We start from the raw sequence: 22,896 nt of genomic DNA, 5'->3' as shown, positions 1-22,896 counted from the left end.
ACATATTACATTTACAGAGGTGTGTGTGTATTTGGCCAAAAAAGACCATCCTGAATTATGTTTCAGCCCACAATTTCACATCAGGAATCTTGCAAAACAAATATATAAGCGCAAGTTTGATAAACAATTATTCCAAAATATTTTGGCGTTTTGGGGAAGGGTCATTATGTCCATAATAGTCACATGCTCTGACTCAATTTCATTTCTTTATTATTATTCAATTGGTTAGCTGTTTAACCAACTAACTAGTCGATTGTTTGATTAATCAGTTGTGTTTGCCCAAGTTTATTCGTCGCCATTCGCGACCTCTTCGACGACCATACCTTCTCAGCTTAATTGAATGATTAATAAAACGATCGATTAGTTAGTTGGTTAAATAGCTAACCAATTGACGAATAATAAAGAAGTAAAATAGAATCAGGACGCGTGTTCATTATTGGCGTAATAACCGTCCTGAGGTGTAGCAAAATTTCTCTCTACACACGAGTTTACATCAAGAATTTTACAAACCAAATACAAAAATGTAATATTCCAAAATATTTCACAAAACAAAATAAATTCACTCTTAAAATCATAATTAATCATCTGATTATTATTCCTTACTAATTTCATCGGATTATTTTGATTCAAACTCAAAGAATATTAAAAGAAAATACCGTATATTTTGCAGGCTGAAAAAAAGACACCGTTATAGAGAATCAAACAAAAATATATTGTTTATCTATTCCGATAAACTTTAAAGTCCTTAAGTTGTTATCCCTCTTCTTTGTTACCTAACGAAGGCAGCTAGTTTGGATTGGGATGTTATATAAAAGAAAAGTTTTCTTCGCGATCACAAGATGTCGCTAACGTAGTGTGTGTGTAATCTGTCAGATTGTCGCATAATGTATTGTTATTCGCGTCACTGAAGTGGTTTTCATTCACTGACGCATGACAGCCAGCGTCACCCTTTTTTATTGGAGTTTTGGACATTTTTGTAATCATCAATTTTTCTGATATGTTTCCGTTATTGTTCCAGTTTGAATGTACTTCGGGAATTTTTAAGAAATTCCTTCTGTTTTGACAGGTACTTTCTTTATCTTGACAATTGTTGGATTGAGAAGTAGCATATAGTGATTTGTTTTCAAGTGAAATCGAATATTTTGGAAAATTATACTCGCTGTAGATATTTTTTGATTTAGACTTCGACAGACATCCTAACTCTTCCTTTATTGTGCTGGATTTTGAAAAGTAGATATCAGCCGGTTGATATCTCTTACTCGGATGTTTTTGCAATGGAGAAGCCGATACTAATGCAGTGTGCTCTTTCAGCTGAAATTTATCAGAATCTTTTCCCTTTTGTTTAGATTCCCAATTTTCACAAATACTTTGCTCTAAGCTACTATCATTTGTATCAATAACTAAACAATTGTTTTCCTTAAAGTGAGACATTCCAGTGGAGCTTGAACCTGCTTGAATCAAAACTGAGTTGTTTTCATTTTCTTTCTGATTATTAAGTTGGTTTTCATCCCTGAAGTCTAAAGCGTTGGGATATTTATCAAATGGAATGTCTAAAATTAAACCACATTCTTGTTTATTATCAAAAATATTTGATGATTCTAGTTTATTTCTGCTGCAAGAATAATGATTCTGATACCGGGAGTTAGTCGGTTCTATTTTGAGTGGCTCAAATGCAGCAACAGTGTTCATAGATTTGAAAGCATTAAAGTTATCCATACCTAAGTTTTCATTTACTGGGCTATTAACACTTTTGTGGGGAAGACCTATTTCCTCTCGACTAGAAAAATTACAATTGATATTCACGCGAGTTGGCTTGGGTCTATATGCTTCGTTTCCATCATTAAAGCGAGAGAAACCATTGCTGCCAGCCACTGAAAAATTACTATCGCTCTTGTTTTTTTGCAACAGCAGTGGGTTATAATAATTTGTATTCTTTCCGGTTTGTAGAAGTCGTCTCTCACAAAAACTGGAAACTTTGGGTGGTTCGAATTGATACGGAGAAGATGGAATTAAGTTTGGTCTATTTTTATAGAAAGGAACAAAATCCAGACCAGTTTCATAACCTTGGGATGAGACAGAAAGATTTCTTTTATCTGGACCTGAAAAAGTGTATGTCTCGGCTTTCGGAAACCTGTTGTTCTTGGCATTTGCTAAAGTTAATTCGACATCTATGTTCTCTCTCGGAGGAGCAGGTCTTGATCGATCGTTATCGCCTGTTATTGGTACTAAATGTTTCATGTGGTCATGAAGCGATTTATCTGTGGAAAAGGGCGTCGAACAATTAATACACTTCATTTCATGAGATTTTAAATGTTTTTTGAAAATATTTAGATTATGGAAAATTTCTCCGCATATTTCACACAAACGGATAGAACTGGATGAAACAGCATGAGAATTATCTCTAGTTTGTAATATCGAGTGGTCTTTCTCGTGGTCAAAACCGTCTGGACTCGTAAAAACTTCGCGGCCGACTTTACAATAAAATGGCGGCTTACTAAAGTGACAGTCTATATGGGAATTAAAGTTGCAGGCGCTCATGAAAACTTTCCTGCAATATTTACACTGATAAAGCAAATTTGAGTGATGTTGAATTTTATATTCATTCGAGTAAAATTCAGAATAAGATGCTGGAATCTCGTAATGGTCCATTTCATGAAGTTTCCGTTCTGGTACATTTTGACAAATAGCTGAGCAAAAACTACAGTGGTTAAACGCATTTGGTTTTAAATTCCTCACACTAGACCCGTTAGTCTTGGTTTCACCATTTATGCAACTGAGGGCTCGGATACGTTCCGAGCTTGTTTCCAAATTTGTTTCGTCTGGATCCTCTTCTAATGATTCAAAATCTGGTTTCAAAGCATAGTTTTCTGCATGAGTCGGTAAGTGCATTTTCAACGTTGTGAAAGATAAAAAAATTTGGGAGCAAAAAGGACATTGCTTGAGGTTGTTTCTCTCTTTTAGCAAGTCCGATTTCATAGACATTCCTTCTGATTTAGCAATTACATCTTTATTTTCACAAGTTGCCTCGTGTTTCTTTAGTAAATAACGACTTCTGAAGATTACATCACAATACATACAGTGAAGTTGCTCCATTGAATGGGAGATTAAATGTATTGCAAGCTGGTTCCGCTTGAACCATTCACCACAGCGTTCGCATTCTATCACGGAAATACCCGTTCGACCTATTCTCTTAAGCGAGCGATGGGTACTTTGTAAAAGGACTTTTGTTTTCAACTTTCTCATTATCTTTTTGTAATGGATAATTCTGAAGTTACATTTGGCACAAGTGGAGTGTTCTGGAAAGTGACTTCTTAAATGTGCTACCGTGAAATTTTTATCAGCTTTAATATTTTTATAACAGAAAGGGCACCGACAACAATTTGAATAAGAATCGACTTTAAATAACTTCATAAGTTTATCAATATCATTTGAACAGCTTTCGCATTTAGGGAGATGCAGAACATCTGTCTTGTGACTCTCCAGGTGCCTCTGAAGATTCAAGCCAATAATAAATGTTTTAGAACAGTAATCACATATGTAGGGAGCTTGTTTGCTATGAATTCGTAAATGAACCAAGAAGTAAGTAATATGAGAGAAGTCTTTCTGACATGTCTTGCACTGGAATAGTTTAATATTTCGATTGTGTTTTAAAAAGTCAACCATACTGGCTGAAAGGCAAATCTTCGGCAAAATATCCCCGCATTTTCGGTCATTATATTTGGACGGAACGTTTCTGTGTTTCATTAAAGATATGAAAGTTCGGAATTTCTCATCGCACCGATTACATTTGAAACTCAACGAAGTCCTTCCGATCTGGAAAACAATTACATCTATAAGAAGATTCAAAAATAACTATTACTACTCAGCAATCACTTAAAAAAAAAATTAAGGTATCGTATTTGCTGGAGTACAAGATGCACTCTCAATTAAGACGCATTCCCATTTCACATTGACCTTTTTTTTTTTTTTTTTTGGAAAATAAAACAAATTTAATAGGTTTCATTATACGCTTATTAAAAGATATACTGGCGTAGTTTTTGTGGGGAAAGATATATAAATTTTACACATGTAAATGCAATATTGTGTCATACTGGAATAAAGTATGAAATCGTAAATTTATCATAAACTCATTTATGGGAGTACCGTAAACGATGGTTATCTTCTCTCAGATCAACTGTATTGCTATTTATATTTTATCCAAGAGAATTGCCATAAAGTATTGTAAAACTCGTATTTCTGATTGTGATGTTTTGTATTACCGCGATTGCCACTAGGGTGGTGCACTATCACTATGATTTTGTTGTCATTCACTCATTGCAAAAAGCTGACAGGCAAATAGAAGTTTAACTTTCATTTATTTAGGATAATTTTTCATTTAGATCATAAACAAGTGCGGGTTATGTATGCTGCCGTTGGCTTGTTTTCAATATTTTATTAAAAGTAGGGCAGCGAACTGGCAGAAATGTTAGCATGCCAAGCGAAATGCTTAGTGGTATTTCGTCTGCCGTTACGTTCTGAGTTCAAATTCCGCCGAGGTCGATTTTACCTTTCATTCTTTCAGGGTCGATAAATTAAGTACCAGTTGTGTACTAAGGTTGATCTAATCGACTAGCCCCCACCCCAAAAATTTCGGGCTTTGTGCCCAGAGGAGAAAAGAATATTTTATTAAAAGTAAGGCGGCGTGCTGGCAAAATTGTTAGCACACCGGGCGAAATGCTTAGCAGTATTTCGTCTGCCGCTACGCTCTGAGTTCAAATTCCGCCGAGATCGACTTTGCCTATCATCCTTTCGGGGTCGATTAAATAAGTACCAGTTACGCACAGGGGTCGATGTAATCGACTTAATCCGTTTGTCTGTCCTTGTTTGTCACCTCTGTGTTTAGCCCCTTGTGGGTAGTAAAGAAATAGGTATTTCATCTGCCGTTACGTTCTGAGTTCAAATTCCGCCGAGGTCGACTTTACCCTTCATCCTTTCGGGGTCGATTAAATAAGTACCAGTTACGCACTAGGGTCGATATAATTGACTTAATCCCTTTGTTTGTCCTTGTTTATCCCCTCTATGTTTAGTTTCTCTACAGCGCGTACAATTCAAACAAATTACGTAAGTAAATCTTTTCTAGTATAGGCACAAGGCCGAAATTTGAGGGAGCGGGTAACTCGATTACATTGGGATCTTTTCAATTTGACGGCCAGATTTTTTAATTAAGCACGTTGAAACTTCGGATACTGGTAAAATGTGTCACATAGAACAGGGTTTACTCTTAACGTTTTTGACAAAATTTTTTGTATTTTAGAAGTTATTTCGTGTTAAAGTTGTCGTATTTGGGTAATTTTAACCAATCAATGATGTGTATTCAGCGGAAGAAAATTACTGCTGCTGTTTGCGAACAACAACTTCCAGGTCCACTCCCCTAACAAAACTCTTCTTTAATAACCAGAGATGTTTTTATAACAACATGGGTTTGCTGTATTAGGGTTGATTTGAGGTTAAATAACAACAAAATTATTACTGCGACAAACCAACGACGGAGCCTTACATTGACACCAGTATTCAACTGGTACTTATTTTATCGACTCCGAAAAGATGAAAGGCAAAGTCGACCTTGGCGGAATTTGAACTTAGAACGTGAGGACACGAAATCCCGCTTAACATTTCGCCCGGCGTGCTAACAATTCTGCCAGCATGCCACCTTTATGGCAGTTTAACTAGATGACAAGGGTGTTTGTTTCCTTGATTTCCTAGAACATGGCTGTACTACGAACAGCTAATGATACATTGATACACTTAAAAAGCTTAGAGAAGCTTTTAGGAAGAAGAGACCGAACAAGAATCTGAAAACGATCTACATTCACCATAATAGTGACCACACACATACATCTTTGACAACAAGTCAATCCATCGGAAAAATTGGTGAGAAGTCTCTTATTGTACAGCCTATGCGTAGGAGTGGCTGAACGGTAAGTAGCTTACTTACTAACCACATGGTTCCGGGTTCAGTCCCACTGCGTGGCACCTTGGGCAAGTGTCTTCTACTAAAGCCTTGTGAGTGGATTTGGTAGACAGAAACTGAAAGAAGACGTGTGTGTGTGTGTATATATATATATATATATATATATATATATATATATATACACACATGTATGTGCCTGTATATCTGTGTTTGTCCCCCCAACATCGTTTGACAACCGATGCTGGTGTGTTTACGTCCCCGAAAATTAGCGGTTCGGCAAAAAAGAACGATAGAATAAATACTAGGCTTACAAAGAATAAGTCCTGGGGTCGATTTGCTCGACTAAAAGCGCTGCTTCAGCACGGCCGTAGTCAAATAACTGAAACAAGTAAAAGAGCCTGAATCTGGCATCATGTGACTTCCACCGGTTCGGTCCAATGAAGGACAGATTTCTGGAAAACGATTTGATTACGCAGACGAGAGAAAATAGCCGTGAAAAAGTGGGTACAGCAATGCCAGCTGAATTTTTTTTTGAAAGAGGATTCCTAAGTTGGGCTCAGCAATGACGCAAATGCATTGCTTTCTTCTGAAGATCATGTTGAGTATCATAAATCCGCATTTTTTCCCCAAAATTTGAAGGTCAAAATCCCTAGTGCGTACTATATACGAGGTTAAAGATGCACAAAAAAGCTACACGTTTGCATTATGTTATTTATACAATAATGATAAAGGACGTTATCGTATACATTTTTCAAACCAAGGACGTTATATAGAACTCCTTAACTCAAGTTAGAGAAGGGGTGCGTATTGTACACAAGGTTTAGGCTTTTCCGAGGTACAGCTCCCTAAAAATCCCCTACGTATTATACTCAAGTGCGGACTATACTCGAAGATTTACGGTACTAATTCTGTATAGAAAGAGCTACTCAACTAACTTGTGAAACTTCAACAACTTATGAGGAAGTGTATGCATTGTATTTAAGCAGGAAGCAAAGAAACTTCTATTGGGATTGATGTTTCAAAACAATTTCCATTCACCTGAATATATAAGCTGTTTAATGACCTCCTTTCTTTATATGTTAATGTTAAATCCAAATCTACAAAAATACAGGACATTATGTAAAATACTGGCGGTAGTGAGCAGAGAAAATCGCAGTACATAAATGATTTTGGGTATTCATAACCTTCTCACTATTGTTAATGCGTAAAATTAGAAAAGGCAACAAGTGGGAATTGAAACTGCACTACAGATTATACTCTAATAAAATAATAATGTAAGATTTTTTTTTTTACATTTTCTATTAGTTTTAGATTTGATTTACATTAAATTTTAGGCCTAGTGTGTACATTAATTTTTAAATACTTGTTGTAGTACTAAATTCACCCAATTCTGGGTTTAAACTGAAACACTGAAAATACGTCTTTGATATATGTATCATAAGCAACATATTTTCAATAGAGAAATTGTAACCAAACGTTTGATTTTCTATGTTTACCCATCTCTTTGCAAGCTTTATCGCATTCTAAAGAGACGAGCAAGAAAATAAATTGCAACAAAATAATTCACGTGGTAGTTCAGATGTTGCTGAACCAAATGGCATACACGAATATTATCTGTTCCTTGAGAGCTTCCGCCTGAGGAACAAAACCTATATTCCTTAAATTTATTTCACAGTGGTGTTTTTGTTCTTTGATACCTTTTAAGTTAAATGAAAGTATAATTTTATCACGTTTACCTTTTCTCTATCTGACGCTTTCGTGCCGTTTGTTGACGCAACCATCTCCAATGTAAGCAGCGTCTTCCGTTTGAATTCCTTTGATATCTTAACAGACCAGAAATAAACGTTGACGTTTTTCTCCTTTCTTTTTCTTAATATAAAGTTACGTCTGAAACTATGGAGAAGCAAATCTAATGCTGAGAAACGAATTTAGATCGATATTTTCAAGTGAAAGGGATGACACAAAGCAACCAAGTGTGTTCGCTTTAAAACCTGACCGCCGGAATCGTAAGAGTGCCGAGAAAAAATATGCCTTATGACATTTAGTTACAGCCCTTTATGTTCCGAGTTCAAAACCCACCCTATTCGTCTTTTACTTTTCACCCTTTTGTGATTGATAAAATAAAGTATGGGCCAAGTATTGTGTCAATTTAGAATTTTTTTAATACATCATTGATATGGATGGGATAATGAAAGACTAAAACCAGAAGAAAAAGGTATCCAGTTACTCATTGTTCACTACCCGCCTCTAAAAATACAAGAATCTTAGCGCTAAACATTTAGAATTGAAGTTTGTTCAACATCAGTGTTGGCATCATAAATTCTTATTTCATTTTAAAATACGCATCTATAAACTACCTGAATAACGGGAACAAACATTAATTTTGAAACGGTTTGCTTTCCTCTTTTTGAAAATGTCTGAATACTTTAAAAAAATCAAACTGTAGGAATTACACTAAATATTTCTTCCTACTATAGAGACAAAGCCTGAAAATTTGGAGTTGGGGGTGTGGACTAGTCGATTACATTGGCTCCAGTGCTCAACTGATATTTATTTTATCGAGCCCAAAAGGATGAAAGACAACATCGATCTTAGCGGAACTTCGAACTAAATACTGCGAAGCATTTTTTCCCCGTCACTCTAACAATTTACACTAAATATTTAAATCATTAATTAATTGTATTAAATATTTTAAAACCTTTTCGTATCTTAAAACTGGTTTCCATGTCGTTTACTATCCTTCTGAACAAATGCGAAAGCTTATCAAAAATGTGGATCTTTTCGATTTGACCGGCAGTTTTTTCTAGCGGTGTTATATGAAATTGTCACCCATAATTATGACCCTAGTATCGATCTATTGCATTTCAATCTGTTTTAGGGTTAGGGGTGGGGGGAAGGGGATCATTTTTCTTCAGAAATGTAAATAAACCCAATCTGTTTCTTAAACGAGGGACATATTCATACGGCACAGAATGTTTTTTTTTTACCTCAATAGACGTCAGTGATTGGTCGAAATTGCAGAAAAAAAACAACAAATATCTTATAAACTATAGAATTTTCTCAATAAAGCCAAGAGAAAAAGATGTTTTATAAACACATTCTACCAGTATACGAAGTTTAAATTTTTTTAGTTACCTAGAAATTATGTTAAAAACTGCCGTTCAAACCGAAAAGATCCAAAAATGTTAATTATATTTTCTTCATAACATAATTCATCAGTCATCCAGAACCAGTTCGCTCTCATCCTCTTCACAGTGGCCTTTGTATGAATGTAAATGTTATGCTTTCAAAGGTTTTGCAATTTTAATAATGTTACTAACATATTGATATGTATGTATGTAACCGAAAAACTTCCCCTTCTGTCAGCTTTCTTAATTTAATTTAGTCAAAAATTCATACATTAAATTCACTGCATGTATGTGTATTCATGCAGCTGAAACTTCTGACAGAACCAAATATTTTCAAAGAGATTTTTCGCAATTATACGAAATGTGCGATCTTTCACATTGTACATAGTTATCGTCTGTTTGTCCATTACCACCACAAGACTGAAATTCTTTATTTTACTGTTCTACTTCATGCTCCTCTATCGAACGTTTTTCCAGTTTTTCCTTTCTTTCATTCACTCCCCTTGTCACTTTATTTCTCTTTCCTCTCAACACCTTACTAATTCAAATCCTTCTTCCATACTTCTCCCATTTACTTATTTTTCCTTTGCTTTGTCCCATACTTCTCTATCCTTTATTATCTCTCTTTTATTGTCTTTCCTTTCTTTCTATCTCTACCTCTGCCACTCTTGTACTATCAGTAGTTTTCACTCTACTGCTTCTTTTCTGCTTGTTTTTCCTCAAAGAAATGAAATAAACGGTTTTAACAGAAAACTAGATCAGAGTTTCCTGCTGGTGTGTGCATCATCAGCTGCAATCAACGTATCAGTTCATTCTAATTAATTTAAGTGGTAAGTCAAATTTCATGGAAGTAAGTTCAAATTATGGTTACGCCCACAATTTAGTCTTCCTTTTTGTGAGCTGTTTGTTACAAATGATATTTCTATCACTAATGTCACCAGAAAAAGCAGCTTGGTATATGCATACATTTTGATCAGGTAAACGAATAGGATTCACTCTAATTCAATAGATTCCATCATATCTTATTTCTTTACTACCCACAAGGGGCTAAACACAAAGGAGACAAACAAACACAGACAATGGGATTAAGTCGATTACATCGACCCAATGCGTAACTGGTACTTAATTTATCGACCCCAAAAGGATGAAAGGCAAAGTCGACCTCGGCGGAATTTGAACTCAGAACGTAACGGCAGACGAAATACCTATTTAATAGGTATTTAATACCTATTTCTTTACTACCCACAAGGGGCTAAACACAGAGAGGACAAACAAGGAGAGACAAACGGATTAAGTCGATTATATCAACCCCAGTGCGTAACTGGTACTTATTTAATCGACCCCAAAAGGATGAAAGGCAAAGTCGACCTCGGTGGAATTTGAACTCAGAATGTAGCGACAGATAAAATACCGCTAAGCATTTCACCCAGCGTGCTAACGATTCCATCATATCTGTAAAGTTTCAAGATGCTTGCAGAGAAAAAGGCTTCTCTGATATTGTTAAAACACAGATGTCTTATGGTCCATGTGATGCCTTCAAGTGGAGTTTACTTCGCTGGGAAGACAACCGATGCACGAAAACGGTTTCGAAGACTATTTGTCAAAGAGACCCAAAGAAGTGAAGATGTCAGTTCGTCTTACTGAAGAAGCACGCCAAAGAATAGGGGCATTGAAACCTCGTATTTCATACGAGGTCTAAACTGTATGAGACTGACAATAGATAGATAGTTTCCTACTACCATTCCTAACTAAAACATTTAATGCATTCATCAATTAACTTCCGTAATTTAATGAAGCCCAATAAATGTCTGCAAATATCATCAAGGTATCTAACAGTGCGATATTTATTTTGTCACAGCAACACATCATGGTGAAGTTATCCAAGTCAGATAGCTTGAAGCGTAGCTTGGTAATTAGAAATCATGTGGTCTTTGATAGCAACCATCTTTTGGCCGCTATTTGGACCCTGTTGTGTCCACTGCTCTGACTGGTCGGCATTGGTGCAGTTTGTCTCTTGACTTAGTTCGCACCAATGCCAACCAATCAGAGCAGTGGACACAACAGGGTCCAAATAGTAGCCAAAAGATGGTTGCTATCAAAGACATCATTTCTAATATATCTCTCAAACAGTGAGGATATCTCCGAGCTACACTACAAGCTAAAATATGTGAATACAGGTTTTTTTAAATAAATAAATCCCATATTTTTCATAATTTGTTAGATAAGTTAATTTTTCAAAAAAAAAAATGCTTTGTTCAAAATGTTATACTATCGTTTTCTTTTAACTTGTTTCAGTTATTAGACTATGGCCATGCAGGAGCACTGCCTTGAAGGATTTAGTCAAACAAATGCACCCCAGTATATTTTTCTTTTTAAAATTTGGAATTTATTTTATCAGTCTCTTTTGCTGAACTGCTGTATAACAGGAATGTAAACAAACATTGATTTTAAGGCAGCAATGGGGGCACATGCACATGCACACAAATGAAAGGCTTCTTTCAGTTTCTTTCAATCTGATACAATCATAAGGCATTGGGCATCACAGGGTTATTGTAGAAGACACTTGCCCAAGATGTTACACAGTAGGATTGAACCTGAAACTGCAGAGTTCCAAAGGAAGCTTCACCACACAGCCATGCCTGCACCTTATAAAACCTGTCTTTATGCAGGAAATCAAAGAATAAAAATATATAAATACAAATGGCAAGTTAACCTAAAGAAATTAACCAAAGAAGAAAAATAGTAAGCTATAATTTTTTAGTGGAACAAGAAAAATCTAATTCCCACATTTATATAAATAAACATTAACCCTTTTGATACCAATCTGTCTCAAACTGCCATTGGTCCTTTGACACAAGTTCTGTTTTAAAGTTATCTCAAGTAAGACCTTCCATCAAAATTTTATGTTCATTTCTGTTTCAAACACCATTGCTATTTTGATAAATTTTTCATTATTCTCATTATTAATTGAAATAAATGAAGAGTATTTTGACAGAAATATGGTAACAAAAAGGTTAATTCCTATCAGCACAACTCTTCAAGGAATAGTTCTCAAATTTTCAACTCCTGACACTAACCAACCTCTATGCTAAACACTTCCTGATCTAAATTAAAATCATCCATCAAAATTTCATGCTAATTTGAGTACCAAACGCTAGCTTCATCATCATCTTATAACGTCCACCTTCCATGCTGGCATGGGTTGGAAGGTTTGACAGGAGCCTGCACCAGACTTCTGTTTTGGCAGGGTTTTTTATGGCTGGATGCCCTTCCTAACACCAACCAGCCAGCAGAGTGGATTGAGTGCTTTTTACATTGGCACCAGCACAAGCAAGGTCAGTTTTGGCAAGGTTTTTACAGCTGGATGCTCTTCCAAACACCAACCACTTTACAGTGTGGACTGGATGCATACACTGTAAAGTAGTTGGCATTTGGAAAACAATGTTATTTTACTATATCAGTCAGAATTTTCAAATTTAATTGAGACAACAGTAGTATATTTCAACAGAAATATGATAAAAGCTTTGATACTTTCATCATGACAAAATAGAAAAAGAGAAGAATAATGAGCTCTTAGGCTTGCCTATCTTTTTACTGAGTATTTTTCATACTGTTTCTCACATTTCCCAAAACACTTGTTGCCTCTGCAGATAATAATTGGGTATACACGAAATATAACAAATGTTTAAAATAACAGTCAGTTCTTCCACTTTTACTAGATTTTCTCCGTGATGTAACATAAAACAGACAAATATGCTATTCAGAGAGAAGTTTATTTCATTGACACTAAACACTAAATTGATTTGGAGCACAAAGTGTTATGGATTCATGTGAGTTGGAAAGGAATGGTTACATCTCTTCTAACATAACCCTCAATAATCCCAGTCACTAAGCTCTATGTACCATGTCCAACCAAATTTGCAATCTCTCAAATTGCTACAAATAGCATCGGAATTCTTAAATATGTAAATCTGCCTTAACAAATTAAAAATGTTATCCTAGATATACTAAAAATTAGCTCGCAACTAGAACCTCTTTGATCATAACCTTCATCAATCAGAGTTGAACAACAAGTACCATTTAGAAATATTGTTCATCATTCAGAATAGTAGAAACTGTATAAATAAGGCGGCGAGCTGGCAGAATCGTTAGGACGCCGGGCGAAATGCTTATCGGCATTTCGTCTGCCATTACGTTCTGAGTTCAAATTCCGCCAAGGTTGACTTTACCTGTCATCCTTTCGGGGTCGATAAATTAAGTACCAGTTACACATTGGGGTCGATGTAATCAATCTAATCCCTCTGTCTGTCCTTGTTTGTCCCCTCTTTGTTTAGCCCCTTGTGGGCAATAAAGAAATAAGAAACTGTATAAATAACAAATTTGTTATTTTGCTATGTTGAGCTTATAAACCCCATAAGCAAAGAAACAATTTTTTCAATTAAAAAACTGGCACAGACAAGGCTGTGTGGTTGACGAGTATGGTTCCCAACCATGTGGTCTCAGGTTCTGTTTCACTGCATGGTACCTTGAGCAGCTAAGTGTCTTTTTATAGCCTGAAGCCAACCAAAGATTTGTGAGTAGATTTGGAAGATAAAAACTGAAAGAAGCCTGTTGTGATGTGGTTGATGTTAGGAAGGGCATCCAGCTGTAAAAAAAAAGCCATGCCAAAACAAGTACTGAAGCCTGGTGCAGTCTTCTGCTTTGTCAGCTCCTGTGAAACCAACCAATCCAGGCCAGAATGGAAAGCAGACGTTAATGATAATGATGCTATATATGTGTGTGTGTGTAGCCTTGTCTTGGTATTATGTGATGGTCGGAAACAAGCATAAATATCATACAAGTGGAGTTGTTCATTTTCTGTTTCTTTGGAAAACATGTCTGGCAATGGGAAATAGTACCTTCAATGAAAACAGGTGACAATTGGAGACAGGAAGAGTATCCAGCCATAGAAAATTTCCCTCAACAAATTATGTCTGACTCATGCAACCATGGAAAAGTGAATGTTAACTGGTGATATACTAGTACATTTCATTCAGAGATGTCTGCCAATTATTTGGTCCTTTAGAAGAATGCCACAGAGAAGCAAATAATATGAACAAGAATTTAAGGTGAAAAGATCCTGGTTCAGACTCAAGCAACAGACCTCTTAAAGCACAGAAAAACAAATTATGATGACAGCTTGTGAAGAGATTATACTCTTTTACTTGTTTCAGTCATTTGACTGAGGCCATGCTGGAGCACTACCTTTAATCGAGCAAATCGACCCCAGTACTTATTCCATCAGTCTCTTTTGCCAAACCACTAAGTTACGGGGACGTAAACACACCAGCATATACGACGGGCTTCTTTCAGTTTCAGTCTACCAAATCCACTTACAAGGCTTTGGTTAGCTTCAGGCTATGGAAGACACTTGACAGCTGCTCAAGGTACCATGAGACACTTGCCCAAGGTGCCATGCAGTGGGACTGAACCCGGAACCATGTGCTTGGTAAGCAAGTTACTTACCACACAGCCACTCCTGCGCCTATATAGATTATAGTTTATATTTTGAAAGTTTCTTGCAAAGATACTTTTCTACCTATGGAACCTGCTTGCAATTAAATACAGCTGAGCTGTATATTTTAGCTTGGCCATACAAATGATCAATTCACTCATTTCCTCTAGTATTAAGAGCTATCAGCATTGAAAGAAGTTCATAGGCACAAGTATAGCTGTATGGTTAAGTCACACCCCAACCATGTGATATCAGGTTCAGTTCCACTGCATGGTACCTTGGGAAAGTATCCTCTACTATAGCCCCAGGCAGACAAAACCTGTCATATATATGTGTGTGTGTTTGTGTACATATGTTCATTTTGTCTTTTTAATTACTTACAATGGCCTGTCAAAGGTGATGACAGTATCAATCCAAGAGATTATCCTTTTCTGCCTCCAGCACATTGTTCCTCATTGGAGCAGGTATGGGCGACAAGACCAATACAAGATAGGCAGATCCTATGGCACTGAAGATACTGAAAGTGGATCCGAACAACAACCGCAAGGGTTTGATGACATCTCTTCCTCTCTTCATGCAATCTCCTGCATTCATTTTCAAAGCTCTGTTCCACCATCACATATGGACTCCCATACCTTCCAATTAACAGCCAGGCGCACAATCAATTGGAAGAGAGATTACATAAAATAAAAGACTGCTTGAGATGATGATGAAAACAAAGTTCAAAGTTCTGGATGTCCATAAAACCTACCTCCAGTCTTGATCTCACTGAAGAGTACCAGTTACCCACCATCCGAATAACATGGCCAGCTCAGCAGAAAAGACAATGAAGGATGCTGGTTTCAAAAGTGGAGATCCCAGGCCTTAGAAAGATTTCAGTATGAAGTAACATGTCCAGCCATGCGAGACTGGAGTGATCTGGTGCTGGTAAACAGTCCAGCACTCAGATCCATACAGAAGAGTGGATAAACAGACAGCTTGATAAACAGAGATTCTTGTACTTGCTCTTTGCTGAGTCTCCTGAAAGATGCAGAGACCAAGCTGATCTGACATCATCAAGGAGCCCTGTATATATATATTTATTATATAAAATCCGTTCTGTCTGTCTGTGTGTGTGTCTTCTAGGATCTTGGACATCCTTCATCCGATTGCGCTCAAATTTGATATGTAGATACTGACGGTATCAGGGCATGTATAAGTCTTGAAAAAATTACAAAAAAAATCGATTCCAGTTGAGAATGCAATCGATAAAGCCGTGGGAACGTGCATTTGTATGCGCAAGTACATCAGCTGTTATAATCGATACTATGCATATGCAAGAAAAATGCATGTGCAGTTTTGCAAAAAAGCCGGCTGGCTTGAAATAATGCCACAAAATGGGATGGTCAGACAAGTTATTTTGAGAAAATTTGGTTTAAATGTTTGACAACTCAACACTGTCCATTGGACGGGGGGTGTTTAGCTCGTATATATATATCATCATCATCATCATCGTTTAACGTCCGTTTTTCGCGCTAGCACGGGTTGGACGGTTTCGACCGGGGTCTGGGGAGCTAGGGACTGCCCCAGGCTCCAGTCTAGTCTGGCAGAGTTTCTACGGCTGGATGCCCTTCCTAACGCCAACCACTCCGCAAGTGTAGTGGGTGTTTTTTACGTGCCACCTGCACAGGTGCCAGAGGGGTCTGGCATCGGCCACGTTCGGATGGTGCTTTTTTATGTGGGGGGGGGGTGCAGAAATATAGGGGAGCACCAGTGGGGAGGGGTGGTTCAGAGAAATGATGACAGGTTCTAGGTAAGTAGAACGTAGGATATCAAGAGAGGGGTAATGCATGGTGAAATAGCGTATTGAAGAGGGGGGTTCGAAGAGTAGACACCTATTATGGTGGTGGGAGAAGCGACATCGGTATGGATGGAGCAAAAATAGGGATATCCGGTATTGGTGGTGGGGGTGGGCAGGGCGGGTGCACCGCGAATACACGATGGTTGATGAATACACGAGAGGCGAGATGGGTAATGGATAAATTAGTTTAAATAATTAGATAGATATAGAAATATATATATAAAGTTAAAAGTCATGGCCAGTCATTGAGTGACCATTGGTTTTGCACCTATAAAGCACTAGCAGTATAGGCTACTCATCAGACTGAAGACATGAAGGGCATCGAGCTGCAGAAAATCTACTCCAGCAAATTCTGTCTAACTCATGCAAGCATGGAAAAGTAGACAATGAAATGATGTGATAGATATGTACAAGAACATAATCACACATTATATGAAAGGATACTGATGGAAAGTTCCTGTGAAACTCTCAGTGCAATGCAACTATAACATATTAGGTATAATGATGCGAGCAAAGGAAAGACACTGTGCACAGCAGTATCAGTTGCCCAGCAGATGTTATACTCTTTTACTCTTTACTTGTTTCAGTCATTTGACTGCGGCCATGCTGGAGCACTGCCTTTAGTCAAGCAAATCGACCTCAGGACTTATTCTTTGTAAACCTGGTACTTATTCTATCAGTCTCTTTTGTCAAACCGCTATATTATTGGGATGTAAATATACCAACATCGGTTGTCAAGCGATGGTCGGGGGATAAACACGGATACACAAACATATACACACATACATACATATATATATATATACATATATACGATGGGCTTCTTTCAGTTTCCGCCTACCGAATCCACTCACAAGGCTTTGGCGGCCTGAGACTATAGTAAAAGACACTTGCCCAAGGTGCCACACAGTGGGAATAAACCCGGAATCATGTGGTTGGTAAGCAAGCTACTTACCACACAGCCACTCCTGCACCTATGTGAAAGATTAGTGCAAAATGAAACATCTGTACAAAACTAATGAACAATCTGCTAGTATTCTAGCTGGACAATAGCTATAAATTCATACCTATAATTATTAGTGAAGTTGGTTATGTAATTAACTGTCTCAGTTCCAATCTTGAGAAGTTAGGTTGCACAACCAGAGAGGACATTGATAATTAGGATATTACAGCAATAAGTAATTAATAGAAACGTGAAAATATAAAAAACATTCCAGAAGTTTAGCACGTAATAAGTGTTTACACACGGAATATGTGTACACATAGATACATCAAAACAGAGGTTTATATATGCAGATGTGCACATACATATGTACATGCATATATACACAACTACCCAGTTGATGTCTAAATTCCAATGAAAGAACCTTGTTTCTAACTTAAAAGCTAATTTTTCCTCCTTTGCTGAAAAATCTGAAAAACAAAACCAGAAGAAATGCATCTATCCAGCCGTGAAACAATATCCTCAAAGGATCCAGGGATGGAGATTGGCTAGGATAAATGTTTCAACATGGCTGTAAAACAAGGAAGAACTACAAGCCAATTTAATGACATTATCAATGCCCTGACTATTTCAGTGATATCTTATGGGGAATGTTCCAGGTACTTAGGGATGGGTGAAAACATAATTCACAGTGGAATGTATAACATGCAATGTGTAACCAAGGATTGTAACACTTGAATTATAACATAAGGTCTTCAAAACTTTCTCCAAAAACTCACAATGTGTTTGCTGTACCAGAGCTCATAACATCTGGGCTGCTCAATTGGATGTTAGATGAGATCCAGATAGTATACGTTAAAAGCCACAAACTGTTAACCAACAACAGAAATTTCCATATATTTCCAATAATGATACAGATCTAAAATGAAACACAGGATGGCAAGGGCTTAACATTGATCCAAACAACCTTCAAATGCCACATCATATCCCTTTAACATCTATTAACCACTAAGTGTTAAAGCACAGCTATGGATCAAGTCTGCATACATGAGAAATATAACATGAGTTGGAAAGGAGACCCTTGAAAAATATCCACTGACTGGTGATCAGGGATACATCCAAAGAGAACTCATACAACTGTAGGTCATCTGATAAAAAACTGTATACATATTAGCAGAATTTCGTGCATGACAAAGTGGCCAGAAAGCTTTCAAAATGACAGCAACATAGCTATCCAAAGAAGTTCTTTCTTGAACCAACAACCAGTATTTAGCTCTCACTTTACTGAGATTTTGAAATACAGCAACAAGAAATACCTAATGCAAATAAACAATCTAGATGTGACAACCAATGCAAACTCTGTAATATTGCCACCAAGGATGACACCCACATGATAATCAGCTATCCAAAAATATCATATACTACCTATAAAGCATGATGTCAAGGAGAAAACATTGTAGTATATACAATGCAAAGGATAATCTTGATGATAAAAACACAAGTTACAGAGATGTAATATATTCAATAATATATGAAAGTATACTAGTGAAATGTTCCTGCCAAGACCTCAATGAAATGCAAATATAACAGATCAAACACAATGATTTGAGACAGAGTTAAAAAATTGTACAATACAATAGAAATCAGCCGCCCAGCAGAGATTATTAACATAAGGTGAGATGGAAAAAAAGAAAACATCTGATGAGAAATATGCAGTTACTCTACCCAGACAATAGCTTTCGATTTACACCTAAACACTATGTAATGTAATTTTTGTCCTTGGATAGCAAGTGTTACTTCTTATTTGCTTACCTCTAGAAAGTATGAAAAATGGTTATTTCCTTCAAACTGCTTTTGTTGCATTTATTCAAACCCCAAAGAATCCCTTTCAAAACATGGCTGTGATGCTCCCCCACTACTTCTGCTCGTGATCAAAGATGCACATACTGTCAACCACTAAGGGACATGCTCAAGTTGTTATTGTCAAGCAACTGACGAGCAAATCTGTGGTTTTGAGCAGAATGTTTGCTATAACAATATTTCTGTCTCAGCAACTCACTGTTGAATCTATTGGAAATGTAATGGAAAGTCAGTCAGTTTTGAAACATTTATCTCCAAGTCGCCAAAAGTAAAGTCTGAAGGGAATAGTTGTCATTTCCTTTGATTTCTATATAGAAGCAAATAGGAAATAACACTTACTGACCAGGTCAGAAAAAAGAAATTGTGATACAGTGTAATTATTAGGGTAGTTGGATCTGTAACAAACTGCTTTAGTACCAATTTTCAGAAGCTAGCCTGCACATAAGAAACCATATAGGACACTGCTAATTAGAAAATTACACCTACTGGCCATTGAAATAAGTGTGAAAATATGTAAAACATGTCAGAAGCTTAGCATATTATAAGTATATATACAGACACATGTAGACATGCAGATATATGTATATGTACACATGTATAAGTGTAAAACATACAGATCTACAGATGCAATGTCATCCATACTTGCATATAAGTATACATACATCCATATACATATGTGTGCATATGTGGAGGTGCAATGGCCCAGTGGTTAGGGCAGCAGACTCACGGTCAGAGGATCACGGTTTCGATCTGCAGACCGAGCGTAAACACCTAAAGCCCCACGAGGCTCTGGCAAGGGGTGGTGGCGACCCCTGTTGTACTCTTTAACCCACAACTTTCTCTCATTCATTCTTCCCGTTTCTTGAGTAACGCTGCGATGGACTGGCATCCCGTCCAGTTGGGGGAACACATATGCCATAGAAACCGGAAAACCAGGCCCATGAGCCTGGCTAGGCTTGAAAAAGGCGCATAAATAAATAAAATGTGTGCATATATATATGTTTGATTTAAATCTAAAATTTGTAGTTTGCTTTACAAAGCTCATGTACGGATATTGGCTAACAAATATTATCATACAGCAAGGTTGATCATATCATTGGTTAGACATTTGGAATTTTGTAATATTTATTGAATTACTACTGGTGAATTGATATTGAAATAGTGTTATGCAAGTTATTCAATCCATTTTCTATTATATATATATATATATATATATAATATATATATTTATTATATAGATCGTTGCCAGAGCAACAAGTTGGCCTTCGTGCCGATGGCACGTTTAAGCACACCATTTGAGCGTGATGGTTATCGTGTCGCCTTACTAGCATTTGTGCTGGTGGCACGTGAAATATTTGAGCAAGGTCGTCGCCAGTGCTGCTGGACTGGCTCCTGCGCAAGTAGCACGTAAAAAGCACCATTTGAGCACGTTGCCAGTACCACCAAACTGGCCCTCATGCCGATGGCATATAAAAACACCCACTACACTCTTGGAGTGGTTGGCGTTAGGAAGGGCATCCAGCTGTAGAAACTGCCAGATCAGATTGGAGTCTGGTTCGCCAGACCTCAGTCAAATTGTCCAACCCATGCTAGCATGGAAAGCGGACGTTAAATGATGATGATATATATATATATATATATATATATAGGTATAGGTATACATGAACAAATACCTAGTTGATATTCTCCAAATTCTGAAAAGGCCTTGTCATTGAATTAGATCCTGGCTCTTCCTCTTTTGGTGAGAAATTTGAAAAATAAATGAGAACATCACATCATGACATTATATATATATTAAAAAAAGTCACAGAAATTATTAATCTTGCCTAAACATGGGTTTGAGTAATCTCACTAGCAACATTTTCAACATTCATAATCTGATTTATCAACAGTTTTAGCATGATAGCTATATTGTTTTTTATTGCAGTGTTATATACCCGATTAACTTGAATGAGGCAGATGAAGTGTTTTAACTGAGGATTCAAAGAGCTACACTTGAACCCATTACACTGTTTCAGTCCTTTAATTATTCATCCACCACACAACAACAAATAAATAAATAAGCAATTCTCAAGATAAACGAATATTTTTATTTTAATACTTTCAATTATTTTCTGCAATGATTCCTTTATGGAGAGAGAGAGAGAGAGAGAGAGAAGAATATTTTTCATAGTCTGGTTTCTCCTAAGACTTTGAACTTCAAGGACAAATTGTTTCAGGCTGATAGACGCAACAATATTTTATGAATTAAAAGAGTTATGTGTATGTGTGTGTGTGTGTGTGTATGTCTGTATTGATAGAAAGTGGATTAACCATCTAACAGGAATAAGACAACACCTTCCTTTCCCTCCACTACTCTAGTGTGCTCCTTGGGCCAATTTATGGCTTCTCTCTATGTCACTTAGGTATATAGATCCCCTACCACTCAAGTTGAATCACTATGTTTAAGCATGGGCAGATACCTAGTGCTGGTATCAACAACTATATACCCTGGAGAAAGAGTAGACCTTGTTCACTATATTAAACTTTAGACAAATGCAATGTAAATGTTCTGGTAACATAATACACAGCATGTGCATCTCCACAGCCAAACACTTAGGCACTAAGATAAGGTGATGGTTATGGCAAAAAGCTGGTGGAGACTGCTTCCTGTTTGAACAATCTGAAATGCTTGCAGTTTAATATCAATAATGAATCTGCAGGGTGTTAAGTGAAACAGCAGTAGATGACATAAACTTGCATTTAAACAGAAGCACTACAGATAGAGGCACAAATGCTTGTCTTCCAGAATTTGCAAAGCATTAACAAATTTCCACTAGTAACAGATCTGTCATATATGCAGTTCAATTGCCAAGCTGAAAGCTGGGCTTCCAGGAATAGGTTCTTGAAAATGCTGCAGTCAGTGGCAAAGTTTTTGTTAGGAAATGCAGAAGGGAAAGGAAGAAGAGATATAAAAATAAGAAAGAGAAAATTCACCAATGACTTAACTATCATCATTGATGAAACAATTGTTTGTTACATCCATTGTTTGCAATGCTAGCATGAGTGGAATGTTTATTGTTAGAACATTTTTTTTAATGGATGTCCTTCCTAGTTCTAACATCTTCATTATGAAATTTGAGAATAGGTGGAGCATGTTGTCAGTGAGGTAAACTGAGGCAAGCAGAGTTATGTCCCTCAACAAAAGACAATATAATGCTTGAGAGTGTTCAGGTCATTAGAGAATACATCATACGTCTTTTAACAGCTTCTTTGTTTTTCCCTCTTTTGTAATAACTGCAGCAAATACTCTTATCTAGATGGAAACTGAAATATTAGTCTTAGAGAAAAAAACCCTTCAAGAAACTATAATATTTTTTTAAAAAACAAAAGATGTTTGAAAAATATGATATGCAAAGATGTATGCGACTTATAAATACATAAACATATGTACATAAGCGTAACAAATGCATCCACACACACTAACATACAAATATTTTTATACAGATATTCATTGAAAAGAAACTATTTTCAAGAGAATGGGAACCGGGTTATTTTGAATGTCAATAAAACAATATTTCTAACAATAAAGTCCCTAAAAAAAAAGACAACAATCGTTTCTATGTGATTCTTGTTCAGTACCCAATTCAAGACCCCGATTCATAGCTGAGGACCTTTTCTCACATTCTATAAATGTCTCTT

General features: G+C 36.7%; 1 protein-coding gene and 1 long non-coding RNA gene across 3 annotated transcripts; one reads left to right on the top strand and one right to left on the bottom strand.

The window, feature by feature from the left end:
- Positions 1–666: 666 nt before the first annotated feature.
- On the bottom strand, positions 667–7,798 carry LOC118763379 (zinc finger protein 729-like). Of its 2 annotated transcripts, XM_036502940.1 has the most exons (3): positions 7,687–7,766; positions 6,989–7,047; positions 667–3,813 (listed from the first exon to the last, which is right to left on the bottom strand). In XM_036502940.1, exon 3 carries the CDS (start codon positions 3,742–3,744, stop codon positions 805–807), a length of 2,940 nt encoding a protein of 979 aa, XP_036358833.1. In that variant the 5' UTR covers positions 3,745–3,813; positions 6,989–7,047; positions 7,687–7,766; the 3' UTR covers positions 667–804. The 2 variants fall into 2 exon arrangements, with proteins under 2 accessions (XP_036358833.1, XP_036358832.1); XM_036502939.1 differs by lacking the exon at positions 6,989–7,047 and having other exon boundaries at positions 7,687–7,798.
- LOC118763380 lies at positions 7,671–22,805 on the top strand. The gene is made up of 4 exons (XR_004999128.1): positions 7,671–7,738; positions 7,832–8,165; positions 9,804–9,908; positions 21,143–22,805. It is a non-coding gene; the product is annotated as an uncharacterized LOC118763380 (long non-coding RNA).
- Positions 22,806–22,896: the final 91 nt, after the last annotated feature.

The sequence above is a fragment of the Octopus sinensis genome, linkage group LG5 (assembly GCF_006345805.1).
Source record: "Octopus sinensis linkage group LG5, ASM634580v1, whole genome shotgun sequence".
In the NCBI taxonomy this organism is placed as follows: domain Eukaryota; kingdom Metazoa; phylum Mollusca; class Cephalopoda; order Octopoda; family Octopodidae; genus Octopus; species Octopus sinensis.
Note: the sequence above shows the minus strand (reverse complement) of the source record. Positions and strands in the feature narration are given on the sequence as shown.

Excerpts from the sequence above, each read along its gene's own strand:
- LOC118763379 (XM_036502939.1), bottom strand. The coding sequence starts at position 7,731 with ATGGTTGCGTCAACAAACGGCACGAAAGCGTCAGATAGAGAAAAG. Across the intron at positions 3,814-7,686 it reads AAGCGTCAGATAGAGAAAAG|ATCGGAAGGACTTCGTTGAG; the intron begins GTAAACGTGATA and ends ATTGTTTTCCAG.